Below are 22,902 nucleotides of genomic sequence, written 5' to 3'. Positions count from 1 at the left end.
AGGGCATCCTACTCATGAATCATTCTCTCCTCATCCTGGTTGTGGTGGGGGCACATGATGACTAGTGTTACGACCAAGGCAGGAATAATGCACTGTTAATTCAGTCCCACTACTCCACAAGTCATAGCATATCAAATAATGTTTCCCACCTACCAAAGAATAGCCAAATTAAACACTGTATTTTTCCCCCAGAATAAAGCACACCAAAAAATGTTTCTTTAAACAACAACAGCATTAACTATGTATTAGAAAAGAAATAATAGGTATTAACTTCTAAATAAGATAAATCTATATATATGAAAAGACTCCTTAATTTCTTAACCCTCATGCACACACACATACATTCAAAAAGAAACCAGTTAACTGGGGAAAAAGGAACTTTTTTTCCAGCTGTTTCTTAGGAATAGAAAGAATAATAAAAAACTAATTGAGGTTCACGTTCTGGCAGGATGTTTTCGGTACGGTGAAGTGTCCCAGAGTCGAATAATCAGATGCCACTGGAAGTCTATCCAGGCGAGGTTGATGAACACTCTGTGGTGGGTCGGCATTCACGGAAATTTAACTGAAGCAGGCATCACACAGGTCTTCCATCAGGGTTGTAGCAACAGGTCTGCTTGCGTTTTGAAGCAGCAGTCTAGCAGTAGAAGAATTCTTCAGTTTTCAGGATTTCTTAGAACACAGGAGGCAGCAGGAAGTCTTTAGAGACTGGCGGTAACTGAAATCTGCCATCTTTCAAATGCAGGATTCCTTTTCAAGAGATGCAAGTCTCCTTTACAGAGAGAGGTCACACTTTTCTGTGTCTTTTCTCCCTTGCTCCAGGCAATTCAAAGTAATATTTCAAATGCCTACCCTTTGTCCAATTCACAAGCTTTTTAAAGGGTCCAGGGTGAAAAAAGAAACTGCCTGAACATGGTCACATGTCCAGAGACAGTGTCTCCCTCGGTTCAAAAGCTGCTCTGAAGAAAGATCAAATCCCTGGTTTCCTTGAAATTGCTGGCTTTCCTGTCCTTTTCCAGTTCAACTTCCTTTCAAAACACCCATAAAGTTCAACTCTTGTTCTGAACTTCTTTTCAAAACATTACAGGAATTCCAATTATTTACAGGTGTCTTTCACTGAGCAAAAAAAAAATCCTTTTCTCAATTTTTAAAAACACATAGAATTGTAAGTTCTGAGTACAAAAAATAAAACCTTTGTAACAGTAGGCTGAGTTCTCATAACCAACTTCTTGTATCTCCTGCAGGCCAGTATCTGAGGGGGAACGCAGTAATGAAGCACAAACGTTGTTGTCCTCCTCAGAGGGGGAGAGCTGCGGGATCCAGCACCATCACATCATTCCTCAGCAACATCGACCAGTGCAGACACACACTCCCTTCAGATGGGCCACAAACTAGCTTAGAATAGGGGGCACTGGGTGAATCTCTCATCACGCGTGAGCAGGAGGAGGAATGTGAGGCAGAGTCAGCTGTCGGCAGTCCCCTGAGAGGACAGAGATCAGACATAGCAATGCTCTGCTGGGCGAAGATGCTGGCTCTCGGGTGTCAAAAAAAGGAGGGTCTTGGCAATCAGAAGCAGATAAGTTCCCATTTGTTGGAGATACCGGAGGCCTTGAGAAGCCATGGGCAGGTAATGGAGTACATGAACTCCATCGTGACTCTGGGTTTCGAGTGCATGAGCTCCTTCATTAAGAGATTGGCAACCTCTTGGAGAGCCGTATGCAGCATCACTCTGAGTGGATGTATGAGCAGCATAATGATTTGCACAGAAAAAGAGAGACTCTCTGTAGTACTGATAGTTCCGTGTCATTGATGGTGCTGAGATGCTCAGAGTGGATGCCAGCTGTGTCCCAGTCAATGGCCTCAATCAGCCTTCAAGAGTACCAGGAAAGTGCTGAGGCAGTCGAAGGGGCAGATGAGGGGGCCACCCCTCAGAGGGAACCGACAGCAACCTTCGACCCCACACTCCCTCTGACTCTGGAACCACCTGTGCAGCAAGGCCCTGTGACAGAGGCTGTCCTGCAATGACACAGGCCTGGCAGCCTGTGGAAGATAGCCCAAGACGAGAACGGAATCCCCTGGCATCTCAGCAGGAGGCAGAGATAAAGGGGGCATGCTGCCTCCATCTCATCCTCTGCCACAGCAGAAGCACCCTGTAGAAGTGGTAGCGAAAGAAAGAGTCCACGCTGTTAATTTCACTTAATGAGTCACCTAGGTGTTGTATTCTACATTTGTCTGCTGTTTTGTTTACATTTTAATATTAATTGTTTACGTTATCAATCTGATATGTGTGCTATTGATTCTTCATGTCAAAAGGGGATGGAATCTCAGGGGGTCCTGGGATTGCTGTATTTCCATACTTTGTGATGGTGGAGAATGTTGGCGATGGAAACCTCATTCTCCATGGTCAAGGGCGGCAATGGGACTCCTCAGATATGGGTCACTGCGGCATGATTGCTCTGTATGCTGGAAGGTGAGTTATGGAGTCATCTGTCATAAGGGTTTGGAGGCGATCAGGTGAAACACTGCTGAATCAGCATCGCCCTTGCGGCCATACCAACCTGCTGTTTGCCATGAGGTTTGGGATGGCATTGGCAGGCTTCCTCCAATGCCTGGGCACCAGCCACCTCTGGAGCGATCCCTTCGTCATCCTCTTTCTCCTCTTCTTCCTCCTCCCAGTCCTCCTTTGAGTGGAGAGACGTGCCAGGTCCCCCTCTTCATTCAGCTCCAGGTCTCTTTTTGTCATGTCGCTCAGGGCACAGCACTCCATCACGATACAAAATACTCTGGCTGACTCATACGGAGGGCACCACCTGACCAGTTAAGGCAATGGAAGGGTATCTTCAAGATGCCAATGGCCTGTTTGATGCAGGTATGTGTTAGTAGATGGCTCTGGTTGTAACACCTCTCTCCATTCATGTCTGGGTAATGCCAGGATCCATCTCTTTAAGGGATAACCCTTATTTTCCAGCAGCCACCCACAGAGTCCGGATGTGGGCCTGAAGAGGTACGGCAACTGGGACTCTCGAAAGATAAAGGAATCATGGCAGCTACCCAGGAACTGAGCGCAGACCTGCAGGATTTGCTTCATGTTGTCACAGACCAGCTGGACATTCAATGAGTGGTGGCCCTTTCTGTTCAGAAATCTGGCTGACTGGTCTGTAAGTGCTTTGATGGCTACATAGATGCAATGCAGGTCCCCCTGGACCTGAGGGAATCCATTAATAGCAGCAAAGCCCAGTGCCCTCTGTGCCTGCACAGGCCCACCTGCGTCAAAATTGATGTAGTCTCCAGCCCTCCTGAATAGGACATCCATGACCTGCCTGATGGCGTGATGAGCTGCTGACTGCAAGATGCCACCCAGGTCCACAGCTAATCCCTGAAACAACCCAGATGCCTAGAAATTCAGTGCCACAGTGACCTTGACTGCCATGGGGGCCTTGAGGTCTGAGGTCATTGTGGATCAGAGCACAAATGTCCAAGACCAACTACCTAGAAAGGCACAGCCTCCTAAGGCACTGGCACTCTGTCATTTGCAGGTAGCTGACTCTTGGGTGGTACACCCAATATCTTGGGTAGTGTCTTCTTCCCTTTGCAGTCCCCTGCTGTGTTCCTCCGGCCTCCACCTCTCCAGGGGGATGCATCTACTAAAGCTCATCCTGGTTGCTCTGTCCAATGTCAGAGGAGTCTCTTCCCATCTCAATTCCATCAGTTGGTGCTTGTTCGTTCATCAGGGGTTCCCCAGCTGCCCAGGAGATGCCAGCGGCCTCACGTCCCTCTCCAGATTCCTACCACTCACCACCGACAAATGCAAGTCTTCCAGCTTCAGTGATGGCTAGTCTGGGTCACTATTTGAGCATCTGAGCTTTATTCTGCGCTTCTGAAATATGTTCAACAGCCCTTCCAATAGCCTTCATGGTTCCCCAACATGTTCACGACAGCTGCACCCTGCCGTGTCCAACAAATTGCAGTTTCCCCGTGCCCTCCTATTGAAAATTACAAACTTCTCCTGACAAGCCTTTTAATGAGCTCCCCTTTGAGCTCAACAGCCAATTGGAGGCATGCGTCTTTTCCATTCCCCACCTCCCAGCATCCCTTTCAGGATCCCGAGACATTTTCCGGGAACATGATATTCAATCCGCACCTGCACCCGTACTCATCACCAGATTGCATCGAAAATCCATTCCATAGGCTCACACTGCACTGAAGGAGGACATTTGGCCCATCATGCCCATGCTGGCTCTTTGAAGGAGCACTCTCCCTACTCTTTTCCCACTGCCTTTTCTTTTTCAAGTATATATCTAAATTCCCTTTGAAAGTTACCATTGGATCTGCTTCCACCGCCCTTTCCGGCAGTGCATTTCAAACCACTGATTAATGCATAGCTAGTAAAGTAAAAGCTAACGCAGTTTCTACAAAAGAACAGTATGGGTGAATGCATTCATTTCAGGCTGTCTGTTTCCAGTGTGTTGGACTTGCATATCTATAGCAACTTTTACTAAGTTTTATCTCTAAGCCTTGTTTAGTTGGAGGAGTTCAATGTGGACAATAATAATGTCTGAAGCAGTCTTGAATGTGGCCAGTTTATTATTGCTGCTCATCCTGTCTGTCAAACTTTAGTTTCTCTATGAAGGTATGAAGCTGTGAGGAGGTGTCAGACTCTGCTCATTGTGTCCACATAACAGTACTGAAAGGTCAGGAGCTCAATGTACTGGGCATCATCATTTGTGCTTTATATAATCATGTCCTGAGATACCTTTATACATGAAAGCCTTCTCTAGAACAGGAATGCAGAGAGACTGTGTGGTGTTATATTAATGCAGTTGTAGGAAATTCAATTATCCATTATTTTACTCTACCTGTTAATCCTTTTATTTTAAATGTTATTTTAAATATTACGCAGAGGGTGGTGGGTGCCTGGAATGCGTTGCCAGCAGAGGTGGTAGACGCGGGCACGATAGCGTCTTTTAAGATGTATCTAGACAGATACATGAATGGGCAGGAAGCAAAGAGATACAGACCCTTAGAAAATAGGCGACATGTTTAGCTAGAGGATCTGGATCGGCGCAGGCTTGGAGGGCCGAAGGGCCTGTTCCTGTGCTGTAATTTTCTTTGTTCTCTTTGTTCTTTGTTCTTTGTTCTTAAGTGGTCATACTCCAATATTAAACAGAGCAAGTTCAACCTATGAGATTTCCAAAACCTTCACGCTTGAAAACTACTCATTTTTGTTTTTTTAATGATCATTCTGATCATTTTAAATTGTTTGAATGAAAACCATTTTGCAGAAAAAAATATACATAGAATACCACAAGGGAAGAGGTACCCAATAACAGTTGTATAAGAGCAGCCGCAGATGCAACCAACAGCAGCCTGGAAATCTGATCAATCACATCAAATGAGGCAGATAAAAGGAATCTTTTACATTTCCATTTTGATTTGAGAAAGTTACCAGGTAGTTACTCATTCTTTTACTGACATTAAAATTTTCATTTGCATGAATATAAACATCAGAGTAAATAATATGATAAAGGCAATTAGGGAAGTATAGGTTTTTACTGTTAATGGAAACTGGAGGTTGTTAGTATCCTTTCAAGTTTTTTAAAAAGTGCCAGAAATCAGTATTCAATTGCAAAATGTAATTTTGTTTGGATAGAACGTAATATTTATTCAACTCAGAAAACTTTGCAAACTGGAACATTATTTACAATTATCTATCACACTAGCCATCAAAGGCAGCATTAATCCAGGATAAAAGTCTGTAATCTTAAAATGAATGTGCCAAATTAAATACAAAATTGGGTGAATACCTGAGCTGCCACCAAAGGCTTGCCTTTGTTTATGTCAGCCATAGCTTAGTGGTTGCACTCTCACCTCTGAGTCAGATGGTTGCAGGCTTAAGTCCCACTCAAGACAGAATCTAGCTTGAAACTAATGCAGTACTGAAGGAGTGTAGCATTGTCAAGGGTGCCATCTTTTGGATGAGACATTAAACCAAGGCCTCTCCTGCCCTCCCTCATGAATGTAAAAGAGTCCCATGGCACTATTTTGAAGAAAAGCATGGGCGTTCTCCCTGGTGTCCTGGATAATCGTTATCCTTAAACCACATCACTAAAACAGATTATCTGTTCTCCATCATATTGCTGTTTGTGAAACTTTGCTGTGTGCAAGTTGGCTGCTATATTCCCTACATTTTAACATTGACTACATTTCAAAAGTACTTAATTGGTTGTAAACACATTGGGATGTCCTGAGGTTGTGAAATACGCTATATAAATGCAAGTCTGTTTTCCTTTCTTATATTTTACATTGAATACTGAGAATATTTTGTGCATGTACTTTAATCAGCTCTTTTCCCCCATTTCCACTTCAAAACTTCTTGGAATGTTCATTATAGCTATTTTGGTAAGCATGTTAATTTAGCCTGGGCTCATTGTTGTAAATTTCAGTGTTCCTGCCGCAGTAAATCATTTAGTAAAATCAAGACATCATAGGTAAATTAGTACTTATGTAATGGTCCTGAATGTACACATCTCTGTAGATTCCCTCTATGTTAGCGACCATTCCCCACTGAGAGGCAACCAGTACCACCCTTGAATCAGTAACTGGGCAATAATCAAGAGCTATATGAGTGGAATCAGCATGGGTTTCTCTCTCTCTCTAACTTATTTAACCTATATTGCATCACATTAGAGGCACTAGAGAGGTGCAGAAAAGATTCACGAAAATGGTTCCAGGGATGAGGAACTTCATGAGGAAAGAATGGATCGGCTAGGATTGTTTTCCTTAGCACAAAGGAGGCTGAGGGGTGACTTAATTGAGGTGTACAAAATTATGAGGGGCCTAGATAGAGTAGACAGGAAGGACTTGTTTCCCCTAGCAGAGAGGTCAATTACCAGGGGGCACAGATTTAAGGTGATTGGTAGAAGGATTAGAGGGGACATGAGGGAAAAACTTTTCCGCCCAGAGGTTGGTGGGTGTCTGAAATTTACTGCCCAGATCAGTGGTGGAGCCAGAAACCCTCAACTCATTTAAAAGGTACCTGGACTTACACCTAAAGTGCTGTAACCTGCAAGGCGACAGACCAGGTGCTGGAAGGTGGGATTAGATTGGGCGGCTAGATTTTCAGCTGGTGCAGACACGATAGGCCTCCTTTTGTGCTGTAACTTTTCTGTGGTTCAGTAGTGGGAATAAATTGGAGACATTGGGTCTGTTCTCCTTGGAGAAGAGAAGCGTAAGAGATTTGATAGAGGTGTCCAAAATCATGAGGAGTCTGGACAGAGTAGATAGGGTGAAACTGAATCCGTTGGCAGAAGGGTTGAGAACCAGAGGGCACCAATTTAAAGTGATTGGCAAAAGAGCAACAGCGACACGAGGAAAAGCTTTTTTACACAGCGAGTGGTTAGAATTTGAATGCTCTGCCCGAAACTGTAGTGGAGGCCGATTCAATCGAGGTTGTCACAAGAGAATTGGATAATAATCTGAAGAGAAAGAATTTGCAGGACTACGGGGAAAAGGCAAGGGAGTGGAATTAGGTGACTCGTTCTTGCAAAGAGTTGGCATGGAAACGATGGGCCGAATGGCCTTCTTCTGTGCTGTAACCATTCTAATGGTCTATGCTGTTGCCTGCCTACCTCCACTTTATAAGTACTACAAGTTTCCTTCAAGTAGAAAAATAATTAGCATCTTGATTTGATAAGCACATCTTACCCATTTTGGGGCAAAGAAGAATAATTTATGACTACTTGAGCTGTTTAAAGGATATGACTCTGCCAAAAAAGGCTTACTCATCACTGTTGGTATTTTCAATATTCTCCAAGCCTAATCTGCATAGTGTACCGAAACCTATTAAAAAGCTATGGGATCGTTGGCTTCATTAACAGAGGGAAAAAAGTATAAAAGCGAGGAAGTTATGCTAAACCTTCATAAAACACTGGTTAGGCCTCAGCTGGAATATTGTATTCAGTTCTGGGCACCACACTTTAGAAAGGATGTCAAGGCCTTAGAGAGGATGCAGAAGAGATTTACTAGAATGGTACCAGGGATTAGGGACTTCAGTTATGTGGTGAGACTAGAGTCGCTGGGATTGCTGTACTTAAAGCAGAGGAGATTTGATCGAGTTGTTGATAGAGTAAATTAAAAAAAACTTTTTCCAGTGGTAAAAGGGTTGGTAACCAGAGGGCACAGATTTAAGGTGGTTGGCAAAAGAACCAGAGACGACATGAGGAAGCATTTTTTTTACACAGAAAATTTATTATGATCTGGAATGTACTGCCTGAAAAGGTGGTGGAAGCAGATTCAATAGTAACATGCAAAAGAGAATTGGATAAATACTTGAAGGGGTAAAAATTGCAGGGCTATGGGGAAAGAGCAGGGGAGTGGGATTAATTGGATAGCTCTACCAAAGTTCCAGCACAGGCATGATGGGCCAAATGGTCTCCTTCTGTGCTGTATCATTCTATGAAACTCCATTTGGCAGGCTGAGAAAAGTCACCTCTCTTGTTTCTGAAATCAGTATAATCCAGGACTAAACTGAGCAGTTGACTTGATGAGGATGACCTACTTCATATTGGAGCGATTTAATCAGGTTGTTCGTCATTGGTTAGGTTATGACTGGAGCAGCAGCACAGAAATTTCTGGCACTTAAGCCAGATCTTTATGCTTATGCCAGGAACACGAGAAGCTACCGCAGCACTTTAGCCTTCTGTATCAATCTAACACTAAATGCCACCAGGAAATATCATAAACTGCCTCTCCTGTTCCTGGGTTTCTCACTGAAACACCTGGAACTCTACTATATGCAGAAGTTCAAATACAGTGTTAACGATTCCTTGCTACACAAGGTTACTGGAGAGCAAATTAGCCTATGGGAAACCTATGACTCATGTATTGGTAAGCCAGTACAATTCTTACTTATTGCTGCCATGTCCTGATGTTATTCACCTAATGTGCAGAGCATCATTTATATGAAGGCCTGCAAACCTGAATAGGGACCACGGTTGTGATGTTCACTACATACATGCTCCTTTTAAAGTATGCTGCAGTGTTGAACATATTTAGCAAATGTACCTCTTTAAATACAGAAACACAGACAAATAATATTTAGTTTTCTAAATTAAAGACACCTGCACTGGTGAATTTAGATTTGTAAGTTTGATCATTTGATATGATTATATCTTGCACACATTGCTGACATGTCTGTTGCTTGATGGATATCTCACTGCACTGAAAATAGAACTAATTTCAGGGGGCCTAGTAACGACAGTACTATTAACCTTTTAGCTGCCAGTTATACTGCACTAAGCAGTGCAAATTTGAAAAAAGGTTTTTGCCAATTTTCTATGTCTTCCCCACCCCGACTGCTCCCCCCACTTAATGGCACAGACTCCTTCCAGGGTATAGTTATATGGACACAATAAGCCCTTCAATTCCTTGCCGCGGTGACCATCTTTCATGCATGTTCAGAGAGTATCACTTACATAGAATTAAAATTGGGCCCTAATGTAACCACCATCAAAGACAATCTGTCCTCATATAATGCCAGAAATATCTCCTTTCCAGAAGAAGTCATAGGATAGCAATCAGAAGGAGAAACTCTGGCTGATTTTCTTCCTGCTTAGCATAAGCACTGAAACTAATTCCCTATCATTGATATGGCTGAGATCAGTTCACTTAACACAGACCATTGATCTAGCCTAGGACCTCCTGGTCTCATAGCATATTGCCACACTAAATGATGGCTTCATCTAATAGGCCAAGAGGGAGAGGATACTTGCAGTTTGTGTGAAAGGGGTACAATGCCTCATTTCATCAATTTTGAATGCTGGAAAATCAGAGCAAATGCATAATTAAACCACATACATGGATTGTTCACCAGTTTCTAACTGCTGATGATATTTGTAACCACAGAATTGTTGATGAGATAGCAGTTACAGTTATATTGCAACCTGTGCACAGTGTTTATAACGCTGCACTATTTTATTTCAGCTGGTTTCAATACTGGTGCTAAACCATCAATTTTAGCAAATTTAACTCCGTTACTTTTGTCATTGGCACAGAACAAAATAAAAAATTAATTATGCCACTAAACATAACTTGGACAGAGCAAACTATTCTCGGCTGACGTTTGTTGGACTTTCAAGTAAGAGATACAAATTGAAAATGTTCAATTCTTTTCAGGTTTGACTTTTTGTGTTTTAGTCCTATGTGCAGAGGAAACAATGTGCTGAGGAAGAAAGGTTCACTAACCTGCTGTACTCGAGCATGTCTCCTAGTGAATTGGATAGGAATTGATGATGTCTATGGAGTGTTCATGGATTTAACCAACCGCCTGACTGGCAAGAGTGGCCAGATGCAAGAAGTTGGCTGGGGGATACGAGAGTAGTAAGGAAAAGGGTTATAAAAATATAAAAACTGGTATAATCTGTAATTTCATGGGACAGAAGTGCAGGAGTCACCAATTGATAAAAGTCTGTCACAGCTTAGGTTCAAATTCCCTTTTTTTAAAAAAAAAGTCAGTTATTTTATCAACCATTAGTTCTTATTTTATATTTTTTTATATTTTGATATGGACATGGGGAACTTGAGTTGTTATTTTATTTCCTTTTATATTTCATCTTCTTAGATCAGCATTGTCAGTTTGTGGGCCAGTTTTGCTTTATTTTTTCACTATCCCATCTTGTTTCTTTTCTGTTAGCATTGCATATTACTATTAGTGTAGTTTCTTAACACAAATTCAAGGGTTAATAGAAAAAACATGCAACATTTCATTTAACATCACATTGTTTATCATTTTGTTTCTCTTTAAGTATGTATTAGATGTATTAGATGCAGTGCTGTTTTGGCAATTACAACATGCTCCTGTGCCATGAGTTACTGTATGGGAACTCTTGAGCTGCTACATTATGCTTGTTAGCCCTTGTAAAATCTACAGCCCTTAGAGACATAACTACGTTTTCATATAACCACATCTCCTCCTTGCTGCTGAATGGGTAGTACTGCATATATTGTAGTAGCAATGGTTGTTAGTCTTGCATGACATAGTTTTAAAACACTGTAAAATTAAATGGAAAAGAAATCCCTACAATCACTCATTTTTTTAATTAAAGTATTTTTGATGCGGTTGAGACCTGGAACCTTTGTGACCACCTCAGAAATCAGACATTGCTAACCATCCATAAATAATGTCAGAATAATGTTTAGAAATAAATATGAAGTTCTTTAAGGCTTATTCCCAGTTGGTACAGCCACCTCTGAACTCTGATTTAACTTGAGTAAAATAAAATTATTTTAAATGGAATGTATTCAGGGTGTCAAATAAGTTTATGACATACTCTTTTGAAGTTACATAGGTACAATGCATTGGTGTACAAATCGTTTTAAGTTTCCCGCTAAGGAGATCTAGCATTCAAAGCTGTATAGGCTGAAGTAAAAGGAAATGTCACAGAGTCCCACTTTCCCAGTAATCTACTTTTCAAATGTCAACTTACATGAAAAACAGATAAGACTAATGATTTTTACTTTGGTCTAAAGTGTTATCTGATATCTCTGTTCCTTGTCAGTTTGAATAAAAGGGATAATTTTTGCAAACGTTTACCAGCTGTCAACTAATACATTAGCAGAACTAAAATATGCTGGTTACATATCACTAAGAGCTACACATTTAAAAAACGAGCTCCAGATGTCTCAAGCATACATAAATGATTTTAGATAGATTCTCAGTTTGCTGTATAAGACCGAGTAAACTTGAAATTATGCACTCATTTTGTTTGCTAAAGCCATTAATATGTAACATTCCAAGCTAATTAAAGTGTTACTTACAGTAATTGCAGTTGGGATTAGCTGTGCCTTTGATTTTGCCCTTTTTATCAATCCTCAGATAAAACTGTGTTCGACAGAAAAGTTTCCTTATTCTTACATCTCCACCTTCCATGTAGTCATAACTTCTGGTGTGCCGCTCAGGACTGGAGGAACAGTTCACACTTGCAGCTAGTTGGTCTGGAGTCATGTCATTGCAAGCAAAAGACACACTCCCTGCTAGAAGGATACAATGAAAGTATAGTCTGTACAGCAGAGTTGGCAGGATCCATGTTTGCATCCATTTGCGCATTATAGTGCACTGCTCTGGGTTCTCATGAACAACATACTGCAATTTAAAGTACGAATCAGACGGATGCTGCTAGTTTGGGGTCTCAGCTTCTGCCTGGTCTCTGTGACCTTGGGTCTCTTTTTATTTGTGGCACTAGCAGTTTAGAATCTGTGTAAGCTGTCCTGAGAAAGTTTATGGTGTTGAGCCAGGGTTTCTTCAGAGAACTGATGCACTGTCAATTTCCACTATAAACAAATCAGTTTGCAGTGGTCTTGAATGTCTTGATCTTCCTCGCTATTGGAATCTTCCTTTTGTACAGAGAGTTTTGACGATAATAAAGCTGCAAGCAAAGTATCACTTAACTTTAACAAGCCATTACAGTCAGCTGTTACAAATAAATTACAACCATAGCAACAAGCTTGGAGGTGTATTCCAAAGTTTAAAAAAAAAAGTTCGAGTAGGTTGCCAGTTTCTAGTTTAAAAATGTAAAGCTAAAAAGTACAGTAGGTAGTTTGCTTTACCAATGACTGCTGTATGTTGCAGTTTCAGTGTTTAACTGTGTGATTAAAAAGTGTGATGTTTGTAGCATGGTGTGTGTTCCATGCTAGTACTCTACTGCTGATTTAACTACTCTGCTAAACTCTATTGCATAACCAATTCCCTAAGCTTCTGTACACTTGTCATCTTATATGCATTCATTCATTAGTAATCACAGCACATTTTATGTGGTGAACCAAATGTTTTCCATGGAACTTCCCATGTTTCCCACACAGAATTCTTGTAGCGATGTCTAGACCGGCTGGAAACATTCAGATCTAGCTCAATGTCAACTACACATGTTTAATCCGAGCCAACATAATTCAAAAAATTCTTATGGCAAAATACTTTTGTATAAATAACATAATAACAGACAATTTTGTATATAAAACTTACTTCTGTTTTTGTTGAAGACAAACTGTGCATAAAAGAAATCCATTGCTTTTTCCACTCACATCATCAGCTTGTGCGACGTTGTGGACTATTTCCCAGTCCAGGAAGATTTCAACAGAATCATAATTGTTTCCATAAATCAAGTGTTAACACGAGAGGGATTTTCTGGGCATCGTGAGCCTGTTGTTGTGCAGTTCTGTTCGATAAATGCCTTTCTCTGACCTCACTTGGAAGTAATTAGATCTTAGCCAGTCAGCTGTCAGTTGGATACACGAACAAAGAAAAAGTGAGGTTCCCTTTGTCAGATGTCCACAATGTCATCAGAGGGAGCTATGAACTCAGAGGGCTTTCTTATTTCCACATGATATCACGATTCTTTATTCTCTGCTCAGTAATTCAGATCTGCTCCAATCATGGTAAAAAAGTGTATCTGTTCCTCCAGATATATTCCCATCTGGGGAACTAACAAGATTCAATAATGAATCTATATAGAAATACAAGTCTTCCTTCATACACAGAGTGCTTTTGGGAAATATATATTTTCTCAACACTAAGGATTACAATATGTTGAAAAGCATAAAATTTAACTTCTGTTAAAACAATTAAAAATCTTCAATTGACCAATTAATGTTTGCCTTGCCACATTAATTTTGAAATGTCTTGCTCTGTCATGTGAAACAGAGGCTGAGAAAATTATACCACCTGGCTATTTCTTGTAACCAGCACTACGAAACTAGTTTGTATAATATATAATGACAAATTTCAGTGGAGAAGTTTTTCAAATTTGCAAGCTGATGAATTGTGGAAAATGTTTTGCTTACTTTTTCTGAGTTCAAAACCTTTATTGCAACATTTAAACCAGACCGCTCGGATTGATCCTGTAAATTGGGAGAAAGTTCTATAATTATTTTGAGTGACCACCAAGAATCTGAAATTTTGATAACAGAGACTACCTCCATGCTAACAGTAAGTTAAGGCATTCTTTTATGAATGTGAAGACCCATAACTCAAATGCTGCAGGCATAAATAAGTTATAGGCTTTCATACAAAGGAGGAATGCCTGGAACTATTCATTGCATTGAAATATTCTGTTCATTTGATGGATATATGGCTCCTGGTAAGATCAAAAGTATCTATAGATTACTTCTAAAACATGGCAAGTTACTCCTAATAAGTGTTATTTTATAAATGTGAAATGTATAAAATCACCAATCGTACTTATAGAATGAAGTCTTCTCTTCATTTTGTACATTTAATCTCATTAATACATTGTTTTTTAAAACAGACTAAATTATGAATAATTGGAAAAAGAGTGGCACACATATTGTGCCTAATAATGAAAGTACCTGTTTTATGTAGTTATGAAAAAATATAGGAGAGAGTTTCCAACAGAGTAGTGCAATGTTTTTATCTCCATTATATTTCATTACATGACGCATGCAAAACTTTCCCTATTAATTTATTTTCCTATTTCTCCCCCTGGGGACGAGCTTTGAACTGAGATGTTGACATGCACCAGCCCATAAACATCTCCAGGGATACCATCATGACCTACTAGAAAGTAGTACTGAGCAATGTGGTAAGCAACCCCTTTCCATCACATTTTACCTCCTTTCTTTGGACAACCCAACTCAGCAAATATGCCCTCTAGGGGAAATCTGAGTGTCATTTGTTTTTAGTTAGGACTGGGAATAAAATTCATGGCTCCTGATCGACCTTCTAACACTCTGGTGTTATAGTTTCAGAGACTCTTTGTTTAATTTCTAATATAGCACGTAGTTTTATTTCCTTTGACAGCTTCACACTCCACCCATTATTTTTCTTTTATGTGAACGTGGCACCTCCAAACCTCAGGTTGTAAATACCATATAACTATTGTTGTAATGACTCAAAAGATTTAACGTTTTATAATATTGAAATCTAATTGTAATTAACAGGAGGATTAAGTAGAAGGACAGTTAGCAATCTGTAACATAACCTTTATTATGAGCTGGCTTTGGATTCCCAAAACCTCTTGAAAGATTGTAAGTGCCCTTTAACCCATTATTAGTTTAGTAGTATAAATAGTTGAATATTGGACTACTGCTTAGGGGCTCAAGCTTTAATTCCAGCCATGACTGACGTTCATACTTAGCTACAGTCAATGTGACCATATAGGAAAATATAGGCATGATGCCAGATCCTTAACCACTTCATAGTGCATAGCATTTAAATTCTATTATGCTGTACCACAATAGTGCACAACAAGATTGAGTTCTGCCTTATTATTCAGAAGTATGTTTCTCTTGAGAATATGTCAAGCCCTGGCTTCAAAATCATCAGGAATTATGGACATTATTTTCCTGTTGCTGACAGGTTAGAACCCATATCTTCCTGTGGATTAAAACCACATATTATCCTAATGCGCCATAAATTTAGGGAATTTTAGAGGTTTGGGTGGATTGAAGTAATGATAAAGCTCACAATGAGTGAGGCAGCAACCTCCTTGTGACCAAGTCCAAGAAACACAGAAAGTCATGAATTAATGCGGCTCAAATCATCACAAAGGAGTGTAATTGGATTTTACGTATTGGCCTAAATTGTTCTTAGGGACTTAAATCTTTCATCGACACTGTTGTTACAGTCACAATCAAAGATTGTATTGGGAAAGTAGATGTATATTAAACAATAGGATGAAGGAATCTATTATCCTAAACTAAGATGAGAAGCCCTGCACCAGTGTTCGAAGCAGCCAACTAGGCAGTTTTCCAACTGATCATTACTCAAGAGGATTAAAGAAAGAGAAAGGGATCACTGCTCTAGTTAGAGAGGGAAGCATCAGTACCAGACATCGAGATGGTTCTGAATGCTGGACACAGTACAAATCGGCTCTGTTTAAGTTTAATGCTGAAGTATGCAATGTTTAAAATCACAATACTTAAATATTTCTGAAAAGGAGATGAAGCAATGTCTAATATCCTAGAGGCATCACTTAGCCTTTCACTTTTGTACTCTAAATGGCACCATCCATATGCAACAAAGATCACTTGCATCAGCAAATATGCAATTTTGAATATATTTGAGAAGTCTCTTTTCCTGTGAAATTGCCCTAAATTTCTCCTATACACCGGCAAATATCAAGGTCACCAATGGCTGATCTAGAGGAATTAAATAGGAAGAACCTTGATAACTGAAGATAGAAAGCAGATTTATTGTTTTTGTAACATCATTCCTATATGTGTTTAAGGATAATTCATTAACAAATTTGTTCAGTTGCTACTAACCAGATATGCCTTTTTTAGTTTATTGTAATGATTCAGAAATATCCTACATAGCTCTTTCTGTGCCATTTACGGTAAGGTATCGACTAAATTCAATTTAACAATACTTATGTATAGGACCCTACCAAATTCACGGCCATGAAAAATGCATCACGGACCGTGAGATCTCGGGCCTTGCATGAAAGCAGCCATTTTGCAAACGTCGCACGTTTTATTCATTTTGAGAAAAGCAGTCTCAAGTATTAGCAATAAGTAAGAATACCAGAATGAGCAAATCAAAAACGGTCACAACCATTACTGAAACACATCTAGTGAAAGAATTTAGAAGCCAAATTCTGCTTGCTGATGGTGGAATATTGCTTTGTACAAGCCTCAATGTTTCATTGGATCACACATGGCAGGCAACGGTTCAGCACCACTTAGAGTCCAAAAGCCATTACAGCAGAAAGAGAGCATCCGACACTGCACTGCTGGAAAAGAAACACACAAAAAACAAGCAATGATTTTGTCTCTTTTTCGGAAGTCAACAGAGAGCTCCGAAAATCGTCAGTTGGTTACAATGGAACTTGTGGATGCTTTTGCAAGCACAACATACCATTGGAAAAACTTGATCACCCAAAGCTGCAGGTATTCATTCAATGTAATGTGCAAAATGGTTGTTGCTTGCCAAGTGCAAATAAGCTATGACAGGACTACCTACTGAAGGTTTTTGCTAAACATTGTGAGGAGATGAAGTCTCAGATTATAACGCATGTTTGCAATTATTTGTGATGAGTCCACTGATAAGCAAGTCAACTATGTTCTGCATGTTTTGTTTGATTTTATGTCTGGTAAGGCCAAAGATGTACTGTCAGGAAAACTAACAACTGTGCTTGTTGTGGACAACAATCCACTTAGAAGCTGTTAACTACACCACAGTTTCCTAAGCGATAATCAAAACCGTTTCAAAATATGGTGCAGATTTAAACAAAGTGTCTGCTTTCATTTGTGAAAATGCAACTTACATGACAAAATCTTTCAAATCTGTGCTCCATGATGTAATGCCTAATGCTATCCATATTACATGTGAGGCACATATAATTTCTCTTGTCAGTGAGATGTGGAAACATGAGTTTGGTAAAGTTGACAAACTGGTCAGCTACATTAAAAAGATCTTCAAACATTGCCCTAGCCGCAAATTTTGATACAGGCAACGCATTGCAAATGCAGCTGAAATTGTTGAAATTGGGGAACAAAACATTGCCCTTCCTCCAGAGCCAGTAATTACACATTAAAATTATTGGTTTTGGGGAGTACAGAATCATGCAGCTCACCTGAAATACTACTCAGACTTCATCTCAGAAGAGCTCACACTGACACAAAAAATACAAGTTTTAGCAGACATTGTAAAGCTTCTAAATGATGCTCAGCTTAATGAGAAGGTTCAGTTTGTTGCCAAGAATGCTACACAACTGATGGATTTAATCACTTGGTTTGAATCTCGACATGTCATAATCTACAAAGCTTACAATAAAGTAATGCATGTACTGTTCTGGGCTGAAGCATGGTCAAATGAACAACACTCTACACTGAATTAAATGCCTATGCTCTTGCATGGCAAAGAAACTCAAACAATATTACTGCTACGGGGAAGAGTCAAGTGGTGAAGAAAAAGCAGCTCAGAGGTTTCAACAACCATCTGCAGTGTTCCTGAAAGCTGTGCATATCATTGACCCTACACAAATGCAACTGTTGATGGTGAATTTAAATTCATTTGATGCGATTCCTGGCTTTGACAAGAACTGGAAATTCCTGCTTATAAAAGCATTGCAAAAGAAGCAGATTGTACTTTGCCTATGCTGCAGTTTTGGAACTCTGTGAAATGCAGAATCTCCCACCTTGCAAGGTTGGCGTGGCACTGTCTGACAATTCCAACAAACAGAGACAGGGAATGAAGAAAGAGACAGTTGCAGGTTGCTCCATGCTCACATTCAACCACTGACTTCAGTGAGTAAAGAATGAACCTGTTTATAGTCAGCTTTTTACAATAGTTTTTGAGTATACAATAAATGCCATTTGAAACCAGAAACCCCCGCCCTTGTCTTTTTTTTGGTTCTAATTAGATCATTTTAATGGTTTGTTGCGACACCGATAAATTTACGATTTAAATACGTGAAATCGTGAAATTCATGATTCTTAAGATGTTGTGACCATGAAATTTGTAAAATTTGACCGTGAATTTTGTAGGGCCCTACTATGTATGAAAATATTTAGGCAAACATGACTAACATCCAGAACCTGTTTGGATAGACCTTTCTATCAATGTAAGCTAATTGACATTCATACCAATATATCTATATAATTTAACATTACCATCAGGACAATTTTTAATTGATTGCTCATTTCAATTCTTCCCTTTACCATTTTACATGCTCCTGTAAAATTTGATTCTCCTAGCTGCCCTTTTGTTCTCCTGTTCTTTATTTCCATCAAATGCCTTCCTTGTCTTATAGTGTCAGCCTTCTGTTTTGCATCCATCCCGCAAATTCTGTTATTGATTTAAGCTTTTTTATGCTGTTTTTTGGGTGTCACTGAACATATATAATCCTTCTGTGATGCATGCATGCTCAATTTTTCAAAACATTCACTGCTTTTCAGGTTGGTGTTTGTCTCTTAATAACATGACCAGTGCTTCCAGTCATATGCTTGAACATACAGAAGAGAAGTGCAACTAAGTTACAAGAACAATAGAACTGAGCTGAAGAACAAAGGGATAAAAAGGTAGAGGAGTTAATAAAAGTTGAAATTCTAATAACAAAGTTCAAAAAATAAAGGTGAAAGTAATGGCAAAAAAGAACACTAAGCAATACAGTATTGGAAATACAAAGCCAAAAGTCAGCAGAGTAGGAAACAAAAGAGGGAAAAGTATTAAGTAAGGGTCAAAAGTACTAGTCTGTGGAGACAAATGTAAGGCTATACTTAACATTGGGCCAGAAATTGTTGCAATGGCAGGTTTCATGGTAGATAAGATTAACTCATCTTTTCTGCTCACCATGACATTACACTATATTTACACTGCAAAATGCTGGACATCGATGGGATAATGGCACAGCAAAGCTAATTTCAAGTCTGCGACCTTATGAATGCCATGCTCAATTGCTTATCTCCTTAACCAATGAAAGAAAAGGATAGAGAAGAAACCAGAGTGAATGATGGAGAAGGAAATAAGGTGAATTACAGTCGAACAAAATATATAGAAACAGAAAGAGGAATAAAGAGTGGAATAAGTGAGAGGAAAAAATGGACAAAAGAAAAATGAGAAAAAAATTAAAAGAATAAGAAGAAGAGGACATTGTAACCCAGATGTGTTTGCGAATTGGTATTGTATTGGTCCTTGAGAAATTAATGAGCAAATGGCAGGGTGAAATGTACAAACGTTCTTGACCAATGAACTAAAGAACCAGCCACCATCTTTACCAGAAACAGTGGAATACCCAATGATTATGCCATTGCACTGCTTTCATAGGAATATAGAATTTCTCGATGATAAAAGACCAAGGTCCATCTTGTTTGCCTTATACCATTCCGTTAGATGGATGGAGTTATTGACTAATCATAGCAATCAATCTCTCTCAATTAGTCTACAACAGATCCAGGCATGAGGAACACTCCAGTGTTCAAGAGCTTTGGGGAAGCATAGTTCCAAAGTCACCTTTTTCTTCTCAAGCATGCTACCATATGTAATGTCTCAAATTGCTTAAAATGCTATATTTCAAAATGTTATTTTCTGGAAAAAAATTTATGTAATTACTTTTAAATGAGTGACTCTCCTTCTGAGTGTCGAAATAGATTTGTATCCTTAAACTTATTGTCTTGTGTTGCTAACAGGAGTGTGGATGGCAAGACTGGCACAAAATTACTGCCAAGACAGATAATTTTTTTTTTAATTCGTTTCATGGGATGTGGGCGTTGCTGGCCAGGCCAGCATTTATTGCCCATTCCTAATTGTCCATGAGAAGGAGGTGGTGAACTGCCTTCTTGAACTGCTGCAGTCCATGTGGGGTAGGTACACCCACAGTGCTATTAGGAAGGGAGTTCCAGGATTCTGACCCAGCGACAGTGTTTAAATGTTTAAAAAACTTCTAGGAACAATTCACTACCAGCTGAAGTGAAAATCTGCAGCTTCATTGTTTCCTTTCTGGGCCTCCTTAGCTTAAGTGTCATGTCAGCACGATAAATTCTGTCATAAAAGGGTCCGCTATGACATTAATTACCAACCCTAAATGGTTACAATGGGAATAATTCATCATAATGTAAAAATCGAGACCAATTTCACTATTGCCATTAAGTTTAATGAGAAGATTCATAACGAGAATGGACTTTTATTAGCTTTAGTGATGCAAATTTGTGGAGAATCAGTACCCATGGTATATCTCTTCTACTCTGTAAATACCTGTATTTTTTTACAAATTAATGAAGGTGAGCACTGTTAATGCAACATTCTAATGATGTGACTTCCCATCAATTTATGCCTATGACTTTCCTTTCAGTGTCAAGTAGTGTCAATTGCAGATCAACACGCATGCCAGCATAACTTTAGAGTCAAATCTCCAACTGATTCCAGAATACACTAAAGAAAAAAGGTTTGACAACTCCTTCAGGAATTTTTCTCAAGCTGTTTGGGTTCAGCATCTGATGGAGTATACCTCCAGTCCCTGTCTGTAGAGTCTGTCATCAGTGTTTGTCAACATTGATCTCTAAATGTTATCAGTTTTCTTCCTTCTCATTGATTTAATGACCTTTTCTTCCTCATTTGGTTTAGTATCTTCTTCTTCCTCATTGAGTTAATTTTCTGGATGTTTAAATTTGTTAAGTTTGTTTAAGTGGTGAATAAGACCTTTTCTACTGGTTCACAACTACAATTATCATGTTCAATGGTAGCTCCAAGTTCCATACGACTAACTTAGATGAGACGGTTAGATGAGCAGATATTTCAGAGATGTATGCATGTCACAAAAGTGCAAGGAAGAAGCTTTTAATCTTCATTTTTACAGCAGTGTTAAAATTCACCTATGATCCAGTATGTCATGAAGAATATTTGGGACTAGGAATGCAATTTTGAGATTCAACCTCTATGCTCCACTCAAAGCATTTCTAATGCAGGAGGGTAAGAATTCACTGTTTTTTTGGGGGGAAATGCATATCTTATTTTTAAAATTATTTTTAAAATTTTCATTAAATTTCAATAAAGTTTAAGAGAATATTAATGGTGTTTTTTTCATTCATGGGATGTGGGCATTGCTGGCAAGGTCAGCAATTTACTGTCCATCCCTAATTTCTCCATGTAAGTGGTGGTGAGTCACCTTCTTGACAACTGAATGGCTTGCTAGGCCAATTCAGGGGACAGTTAACAGTCAATCACATTGCTATGGCATGGATGGCAGATTTCCTTCTCTAAAGAACATTAGTGAACGAGATGGGTTTAGTATGACAATCCAGTATTGCATCATCACCATTACTGATACCAGCTTTTTATTCCAGATTTATTTAATTAACTGAATTTAAATTCCCCAGCTGTGGTGGTGGAATTTAACTAATGTTTCTGCATTACTAGTCCAGTAACATAACCACTATGCTATATGTGGGAACAGAAATTGCCGAACAGATGCTGCCAGACCTGCCGAGTATTTCTGGCACTTTCTGATCTCATTTCAGAGTTCCAGCATCTACAGTATTTTGCTCTTTTGCTATATGTGGGACTTGGCAGCTTTAAGATAATATATTTGCCTTTTGAGAAATGTACTGTTGCAGTGGCCTAAAAGCAGTTCCCAAGAATGGACCTTCGTGGCTCTAAAGATTTGGAATCTGTACCTTTTCTGTACTCCTCTTGGAGAGAGGCAAAGCTGCTTGTCTAACAAATACTCCATAGTAGTGATCTATTTACTAGTTTTAATCGATCTTTCTACTAAGCCAGCAAATTCTTTTTGAAGTGCCAGCTATTAATGCACAAAGCGAAGGTTTACAGGCTAACAGAGCTGATATTTTGATTTGTAATTAAAAGATAATACAAAACACAAACGTTGTCAAATACAAAAGTATTATTTTATACCTGTATAATATGTTATAAATCTGATGTTTGTGCTAATTTCTTCTTTACAAAGCTTTATTTTTGGCTGTCACCTTTTCCTATTATTAAATTCTTTGCCCTCATATATAAAGCAAATTGCCTATGTAAACTTAGCATGTATAATTACACCCTCCTACCAATGGTAGCAGTATAGCTTCTCAGTTTTGTGTCTCCCAACATCTCAGCCTGTACTGCATATAAACTCCTAGGCTCCAATCAGCTCTACTCTCTTTCCAAAGTGCTGTGCATTTTTGTATCTAACGGTAAATAAGGGCCCAGATTTTGCAATTCAGTGGTGAAAGAACGGCGCCAATTGTTCATTGCACTTACACTTCCCTACAGGCTTTTGCACTGGAGCTTGCTGTGATTAGAAGGCCTCTTCAGCACAACGCCCTCTACATGGGATCTGGAACCTGTGTGAAAAGGGCAAGCAATTGTATCTCCTTAACCAATCAGTTTGAAAAATCCTTACGGAGGCGTGAGAGTCTGAACCTGAAAGTGTAAGTTAGAATAGTTAATTCAATGCC

The 22,902-nt window shown here is 39.4% G+C and overlaps 2 protein-coding genes across 5 annotated transcripts in view; one reads left to right on the top strand and one right to left on the bottom strand.

Moving 5' to 3' along the window:
- Positions 1–12,100, bottom strand: part of fgf7 (fibroblast growth factor 7) — a 61,535-nt gene extending 49,435 nt beyond the window's left edge. The window contains exon 1 of the mRNA XM_068017947.1: positions 11,812–12,100. Within this exon, the coding sequence (XP_067874048.1) occupies positions 11,812–12,100 (289 nt within the window). The remainder of the gene's footprint in view (positions 1–11,811) is intronic.
- LOC137352461 (protein FAM227B-like) overlaps positions 1–22,902 on the top strand; it is a 221,295-nt gene that overhangs the window by 154,405 nt on the left and 43,988 nt on the right. The gene's annotated exons all lie outside the window — the stretch shown is intronic.

The sequence above is a fragment of the Heterodontus francisci genome, chromosome 38, assembly GCF_036365525.1.
Source record: "Heterodontus francisci isolate sHetFra1 chromosome 38, sHetFra1.hap1, whole genome shotgun sequence".
NCBI lineage: Eukaryota > Metazoa > Chordata > Chondrichthyes > Heterodontiformes > Heterodontidae > Heterodontus > Heterodontus francisci.
This window is presented reverse-complemented; position numbering and strand designations above follow the sequence as displayed.